Below are 7,528 nucleotides of genomic sequence, written 5' to 3'. Positions count from 1 at the left end.
TCACTTTGCTACGTTGAACCTGTTGACGGAGCCCGGGTCAGTCCCGCGAGCTCCTTCCTCTATTTCAAATATGCATTGACTTAACCCAGCTGGAACAGAGCCTGGGATGTGGAAGGGGCTCTGTGGGGCCTTCCACACTAGATAAATGTAATAGCTAAGAGATCCATCTACCCACCCAACGTGCCTCCAGAACCCAATAACTCATCCAACAATCTGTGCCACCTTCCTCATCAGCCACCTTTTAGTATAAGAAAAGATGAGCCTGATGTGAGGGGTATCCTTGGTAGTGGGGGAGAGACCTGGACTAGGAGTCTGCACACCTGGGTTCTAGTCCTAGCTGGGCCACCTATCTGCAGGGTGTTCTCAGACGCTTACCTGTGCCTCTCTGGGGACAGTTGTAGTAGGAGTGTGCAAACAAAGACTTATCCAAAGGGAAAGGGGTGTTGGGAGACCCAGAGATAACTCAGGCCCAGCCCCCGAGAGCTTTGCGAAGACAGAGCAACGTCCCAGATAGGCATATCTACCAATCCTAGGAGGAGACAAAGGTGCCAGAGGCTCCTGACCCCAGGAAGCCCTTAAAGGTGTCTAACTCTTCCAGCCACACTTCCAGGACACCAAAGCGCTGGACCAGTTCCAGGCTCTTGAGTATTGCACTCCAGGAACCCCCTAGACTGCCCTCTCCAATTGGCTCTGTTCTTCTTCTGAGAGTCCCAAGCCCCAACTCTGCTCCTTCAATGTGCATCACATTTTTTTCATCCCACTGGCAATCCGGAGCCTTTCCTGGACTCCCATTCCCAGCTTTTCTGTTAGAGCCGAGCACAGAGCCACGCAGACAAGGGCTGGAGGACCAGGAGGCTGTTTGGAGACCAAGACAAAACAGCTCAGGACCTGGCTCCCACTTGGGGCAATAGGAGCAACAGGATCCCTGAAGACTATTAATGTGCAGACACCGGGCTCATGGGCTTTCTAGGCAACAGCTCCTCTATATTTCACAAGCCTGAGGGCAGGACTATTATCCTCTTTATATCTAAGAGGAAACAAAGGTTTAGAGCAGTGAAGCAAAGTGTTTCCTTTTCACAAAGTAAGTAGCAGAGCTGGGATTCAAACACTAGTCTAGTTGCTCTAATTTGAAGGAATCCAGAAGCCATAGAATCTGTCTCCCACCCGCCCCGCCGCAAACTCACAACCAAAATAATTCCACAGACATGGATGTGTCAGTCTGTTTATTAGAAATGACTGTTGGCCCCACCATGGAGCAGTAACTGACCGGGTGACAGAGGGTTAGGTGACTTATGAAAGCATGCTTAGGACGCTGTCTTTTGTGGGAGCTGAGCTGAGCCCAGCCTGGTTATCCAAGCTGAGGGCAGGTAGTCTGGGAGAACTGAACTCAGCCAAGGAGCCAGAGTTGCAGCATCAGGGCCAGGCTGAGAAGGAGACCCCCAATCCCATGAAGCATCTCGCCAGCATTTACATGCATGACTGCAGCATAGAACCTCGCCACTTCCTCATTGGGGTTGCCCTGGGCTGAGTCAAACCACATCTGGATGCAGCGGCCGCTCCCTCGGCTGTAGTTGCTGACCTTGTATGAATGACTCCAGAGGCCCTCACAAAGGGCGACTGGAGTGGGGAAGTAGGACTCAAAGGTGAGGCAGAGGGCCCCAGCTGGGCACTTGTTAACTCCTTCAGGGAGAGACATGGTGGACACAGACATTCAGCCCCTGAGCCCAAAGCTCACTTCTTGCCACCCCCAGAAATCTTCACCCCACCCCAAATCCTGGAGGATCTTCCAAACCCCACCTCAATCTCCTTTTTCCTAACCCCACCTCAATCGCCCTCACCTGAGGTCCAGTCCCATCCTCTGTGCCAGTTACTCTTGCAGGTGCGGGAGGTGTGACAATCCTCCCACCAGCGCTGACAGTCCTCTTTGCATAAGGGCACATCCAGGAAGCGTTCTTTGCGCCAGCTCTGATTCACCTGGGTGGGAAGTGGGGAGGCAGGGCTCCTCTCAGCCAGGGATGCTGGCAGCCATCGCCTTGAAGTGATGGAGGGGGATGGCAGTCTGCTGAGGTGGGTCGGGGGGAGACACGCTACCTGCCGGATCCAGGGGCCCAGGTGGGGTGAGCACTCATAGAGACAGGTGTCCTGGATAAAGTGGCGCTTGCAGGCAGGCTCCATCTTACCACAGTGGTCCCAGTTAAAGTTGTACAGGCGGGAGGTGTCCTTGTGCAGCTCCTGGCTGGTGTTGGCCGTGCAGCAGGCATTCTTCTTCCAGGGACTGCACTGTGTGGGGAAGGCACAGGACTAAGCGCCATACCCTCCTCCTCCTGCCACCTCCTGTCTCTCCCCCATTTGGTTCTTACTCCTCTGCCCTAAGCAGGTTGCCCTGGGAACACTCACTGTGATGGACCCTCTGTCCTAGGCCTCCAGGAACCCCTTTCTTGGAGGAAACACAATTACAACCATGTGATCAGGGGACTGTGGGAGCCCAGGGAAACCCTGTCTTGAAAGTAGTAGCTATCATTTATGAGGCACGTAACACTTCATAAAAAGTCCTTTCACATACTCATTTAAAAATTATTGAGCACCTACTTTATGCCAGTTATGCTTATAGATGCTGGGAATACAGAAGAGAACAAATCAGACAGAAATATGTGCTGGCCGGGCGCGGTGGCTCAAGCCTGTAATCCCAGCACTTTGGGAGGCCGAGACGGGCGGATCACGAGGTCAGGAGATTGAAACCATCCTGGCTAACACGGTGAAACCCCGTCTCTACTAAAAATACAAAAAAATTAGCCGGGCGAGGTGGCAGGCGTCTGTAGTCCCAGCTACTCGGGAGGCTGAGGCAGGAGAATCGCTTGAACCTGGGAGGCAGAGGTTGCAGTGAGCAGAGATCACACCACTGCACTCCAGCCTGGGCGACAAAGCGAGACTCCGTCTCAAAAAAAAAAAAAAAAAAAAAAAGAAATATGTGTTCATGGAACTTTCATTCTGGTCAGAAGAGACAGACAGTAAGAACTAAATATATATATATATGTATATATAGTATGTCAGGATATGATAAATGATATGGGAAAAGTTAGAGCAGGAAATGGTGATGTGGAATTGCTGAATTTTTAAATAGGTTAGGAAACGCCTCATTGATAGGTGACATTTTGAGCAAAGGAAGAGAGGGAGCGAGCCATGCAGTAATGGAGTTTGAATACATTTATTCTTCTTGGCATGTAGTAAGATCTGTGTCCCCAGTGGCTAGGCCAGTGCCAGACGCATAGTAGGCCCATGAAAATATTTGCTGGAAAAAGTAAGCAAAAGCCAGGCTGGGCGTGGTGGCTCGTGGCTGTAATCCCAGCACTTTGGGAGGCCGAGGCATGTTCCTGAGGTCAGGAGTTTGAGACCAACGTGGCCAACGTGGTGAAACCTCATCTCTGGTAAAAATACAAAAAAATTAGCCAGGCATGGTGGCGGGTGCCTGTAGTCCCAGCTACTTGGTAACTTGGTAGGCTGAGGCAGGAGAATCACTAGAACCCTGGAGGCAGAGGCTGCAGTGAGCTGAGATCACACCATTGCACTCCAGCCTGGGTGACAGAGTGAGACTCTTTCTCAAAAAAAAAAAAAAAAAAAGTAGGCAAAAGCCCTACTTTTTAAATCTATCTCTATCTTACATATAGGCACATCATATTCTCACAAGATTGTCATCTAGACTGGGTTTTCCAGGACTGCAAATACCATGAAATAGAAGGTTGTACTATGTGTTTTGTTCTACTAGAATTATTCACTATTTTAGAAAAGTATGACATCAACAGCAACATTGCTTATATTATAGTATCTTAGAATGTTTAAGTCACCAATAGAATATACTTGTATCAATCTTCATTTGTAGCTCCCCATTCATAATGATTTTATGACAAAAGCAAGCATGTGCTATTTCTTAATGCCTTCTAATGTAGTCATACCAGAGAACTGACATATTGAAATATGTATTATTTTATTACAAGTTACTTTCTGTGTGTTTCTCCTTTATATTACAGAGCATTATGTTGATATTTGCGAAAATTATGCATACAAATAGGTTCTTTGAATTTCATTGCAGGATAGAAAAAAAATCTAAAAAAAATCTGTCATAAAAGGGAGACATTGAATCTAATAGGGTTGCAATCCACTGGCATACATGTATATAGACTGTGTGAATATCTAGCCCCTGTGCCTCAAATTACAGCCAGAAGGGCCTCCTCCTCTTCTCCCTTGGCACTCCATGGAACTGGCATTTAGTGAGGGTGGGAAAAGCCAGCGCTTCCCTAGTCTGTTGCCCACCAAAGGAGGAGCCTAACCCAGTTATATTCCTACCCCTCCACAGGGGCCATTCCTGTCCAGCTCCTTTGTGAGCCCATGTGCTTCTGTGAGCCTCATTTTCACTTACTTGTGTAATGTGGAGAATATCATCTACCTACATCAAAGAACCCCTGGGAATATGAAATTTTATACAAAAAACACATGACAATTGGCAGGTGCCCATCGAATGACGACTCAATATTATTGCCAACATAGTATCCACCTCCGGGGAGGGCCCCCCTAAAATCACCTCTCTACTCTTCCTACTCCACCTTCATCGTCTCCCACAGCAAAAATTCAGGGTGTGGAGGTATCTGACCCCTCAATCCCTCTCCCACCATCCTGACTTTCTCCTCCCTGTTAGAACCAGCCCCCTCCTTAGTAGAGGCACACTCCAGCCATACTTGGTCATGCAGCTTGTCCTCAGGACCTGGCTTTGTCTTGTGGTGCTTGGCATCCATACAGACATTGAGGAGATCACTCCTGTCCTGGGCACTGCACATGGTGGCTACCCAGACCAGAAGCAGCAGAAGTGGCATCCATTTCCAGGCCGTGTCTCTCTGTCCCTGCAGGGGGAGCTAGGGTAGGGAAACCAAATCCTGAGGGGAAAGGGCTCCAGGCTGGGAGCGCATTCACCTCCTGCCGCAGTCTCCCCATCCCTACAGTGGCAAATGAGGTCAGACCCTGTTCCTTCAATGCTGGGGCCCTGAAGCTCCCTGAGGCTAGGGTAGAGAGGGTTGACCAGGAGGGCTCCCTCGCCCCCAGGCTTTAAGGGCTCAGGAGAACTGGCATTAGTGAGTTGAACCCTGGGGGAGTCTTCCCAATTTGGAGGAGATACTTTGTGCCCTCATCTTTTCTCTAGGCTTTATCTATGACAAGTAATTAAATTCTTCAGACCTATGCCCTGCTTCCCTGAACAGAGCCAGGGACACATAATGTCTGTCCAGCAAGGGCTCTGTGGTTAGATGCTGGATCACCTGGGGTCTTGTGCCAGCTTAGAAACCAGGTTAGCCCTGGGGAAGGCAGTGACCCAGCTCTGCCGAGTTCTCAGATCAGCATAAGGATCAAGTGACAGAACCCACAGGATGGTGTTTGGTTAAATGATGCAGAAATGGAAAGAGCAGTGTTTTTAAGTAGTTTTGCTTCCTCAGACGTTTTCCTTCCCTTTTCTTGGAAAGCCATTTTCCTTTCCAGCCTCCTCAGCTGTCTCTGGGCTAATGCAGCAGACCTCACTTTACCTCTCAAAAAACAAATGCAGATGAGAATGATATAGACTGGGGTGGGGCAAGGTGAGGAGGGGGTGAGGAAAAGACTACATATGGAGTACAGTGTACACTGCTCCGGTGGCAGGTGCACTAAAATCTCAGAAATCACCACTAAAGAACTTATCCATGGCCAGGCGCGGTGGCTCAAGCCTGTAATCCCAGCACTTTGGGAGGCCGAGACGGGCGGATCACGAGGTCAGGAGATCGAGACCATCCTGGCTAACACGGTGAAACCCCGTCTCTACTAAAAATACAAAAAATTAGCCGGGCGAGGTGGCGGGCGCCTGTAGTCCCAGCTACTCAGGAGGCTGAGGCAGGAGAATGGCGTGAACCCGGGAGGCGGAGGTTGCAGTGAGCTGAGATCCGGCCACTGCACTCCAGCCTAGGCGACAGAGCAAGACTCTGTCTCAAAAAAAAAAAAAAGGAACTTATCCATGTAACCAAAACCACCTGTAAAACGATAGAAGTTTAAAAAATTAAAAATAAATTTTTTAAAAATGCAGAGAGCCCCTTAGATCTGAGAGACAACATGAAAGTTTCCCATGTTGGAGCAGCCAGACCAGCACTTGGTATCCTGGAAGGCACTCAACAACAGGAGCAGCCCTCACCTCCTCTGTTCATTGCTGCCCTTGTCCCCACCTCCAGCCATTACAGAGCTGTCCCTTTGGGCTGTGTCACTACAGAGTGGATAATGGAGACTGCTTCCTCTCCCTCTCTGATAAAGGTCCCTCCAAAAACTTACTGCCCATGGCTCGACATTTAGTGTCAAGTCTTCCCTCTTCCAATTTCTTCCCCTTCAAGTTGCCTTCCCCACAGGAGCCAGCATGATCTTACTAAAGAAAGATGTGGCCAGGCACGGTGGCTCACGCCTGTAATTCCAACACTTTGGGAGGCCGAGGTGGGCAGATCACGAGGTCAAGAGTTCAAGACCAGCCTGACCAACATGATGAAACCCCGTCTCTACTAAAAATACAAAAATTAGCCAGGCATGGTGGCAGGTGCCTGTAAACCCCACTACTTGGGAGGCTTAGGCAGGAGAGTCTCTTGAACCCGGAAGGCAGAGGTTGCAGTGAGCCAAGATTGCACCACTGCACGCCAGCCTGGGTGACAGAGCAAGATTCCACCTCAAAAAATACAATACAATACAATACAATACAATACAATACAATACAGAAAGAAAGGTGTGTTCCTCCCCTCTGCACAAACCCTCCAAGTCTCCCCACTGCCCTTGTCAACCTTCCCTCCTTTTGGCATCTTGCCTGAACCTCCATTGCTGCTGGGAGCATACACGGCTGTGTCTGAGTTGGCCTCTCTCTAAGTGGGTAATAGATCCAGGCCCCTAGGCTGTCCCCACAACTTCTGTCTTCAGTACAGGGTAGACAGTGCACTCTGGTAAGCACAGAGTGAAATCTCCCCACTTAGCTATTCTCCTTCCTCTCTTCCTTCCCTTCCAGACCCCACCCCCTTCAAGGCTCCCTGAGTCTGTCCATTTAGTCATTCCTGTTTGCATTCATCTCCTTACTTGTTAATTTACTCATTCCAGCATCCACACATTCAACTTTCATCAAAATCTAGAGAATTGCTCATCACCGGGGGCATCTGGATTTTGTAGGTACTCCAAGTGGTTCTTAGGATAAGGCCAGCTCGATGGAGATAAGGTCGGGTGGAGACGAACCCAGGCTTTAGGGTCAGGCCAGTGGGACCCAGTGAGAGCTCCATCTCTTGCACAACCTTGGGGAAAGTCACTGGACCTTACTGTGCTTCAGTTTGCTCACTAGAAAATTGTTCAGAATTGTATAGGGAAAAGCCTGGCACATACTGAATAGGCTTAAGTGACAACTATCGGGTTAATTTACGGGCAGCTAGGTGGACATAGGTAGAAGCTGAGGTATAGGCCAGGCATAGTGGCTCACGTCAGTAATCCCAGCACTTTGGGA

At 49.4% G+C, this 7,528-nt stretch overlaps 1 protein-coding gene across 6 annotated transcripts; it reads right to left on the bottom strand.

Annotated features, from left to right (window-relative positions):
* Nucleotides 1-1,215: 1,215 nt before the first annotated feature.
* Nucleotides 1,216-7,006, bottom strand: FOLR2 (folate receptor 2 (fetal)). Of its 6 annotated transcripts, none has more exons than XM_011956805.1 (5): nucleotides 6,851-7,006; nucleotides 4,731-4,904; nucleotides 2,092-2,280; nucleotides 1,839-1,974; nucleotides 1,216-1,680 (listed from the first exon to the last, which is right to left on the bottom strand). In XM_011956805.1, the coding sequence occupies exons 1-5, from the start codon at nucleotides 6,875-6,877 to the stop codon at nucleotides 1,388-1,390; spliced, it is 819 nt and encodes a 272-aa protein (XP_011812195.1). In that variant the 5' UTR covers nucleotides 6,878-7,006; the 3' UTR covers nucleotides 1,216-1,387. The 6 variants fall into 6 exon arrangements, with proteins under 6 accessions (XP_011812195.1, XP_011812199.1, XP_011812197.1 ...); XM_011956809.1 differs by having other exon boundaries at nucleotides 1,216-1,617; XM_011956807.1 differs by having other exon boundaries at nucleotides 4,731-4,892; nucleotides 6,851-6,995.
* Between the last annotated feature and the right edge of the window lie 522 nt (nucleotides 7,007-7,528).

Source organism: Colobus angolensis, unplaced genomic scaffold (genome assembly GCF_000951035.1).
Source record: "Colobus angolensis palliatus isolate OR3802 unplaced genomic scaffold, Cang.pa_1.0 Scaffold424, whole genome shotgun sequence".
Taxonomy (NCBI): Eukaryota; Metazoa; Chordata; class Mammalia; order Primates; family Cercopithecidae; genus Colobus; species Colobus angolensis.
Note: the sequence above shows the minus strand (reverse complement) of the source record. Positions and strands in the feature narration are given on the sequence as shown.

Excerpts from the sequence above, each read along its gene's own strand:
- FOLR2 (XM_011956805.1), bottom strand. The coding sequence starts at position 6,877 with ATGCTCCCAGCAGCAATGGAGGTTCAG. Across the intron at positions 2,281-4,730 it reads AGGACAAGCTGCATGACCAA|TGCAGTCCCTGGAAGAAGAA; the intron begins GTATGGCTGGAG and ends TTCCCCACACAG. Across the intron at positions 1,975-2,091 it reads TGGGCCCCTGGATCCGGCAG|GTGAATCAGAGCTGGCGCAA; the intron begins GTAGCGTGTCTC and ends CTTCCCACCCAG.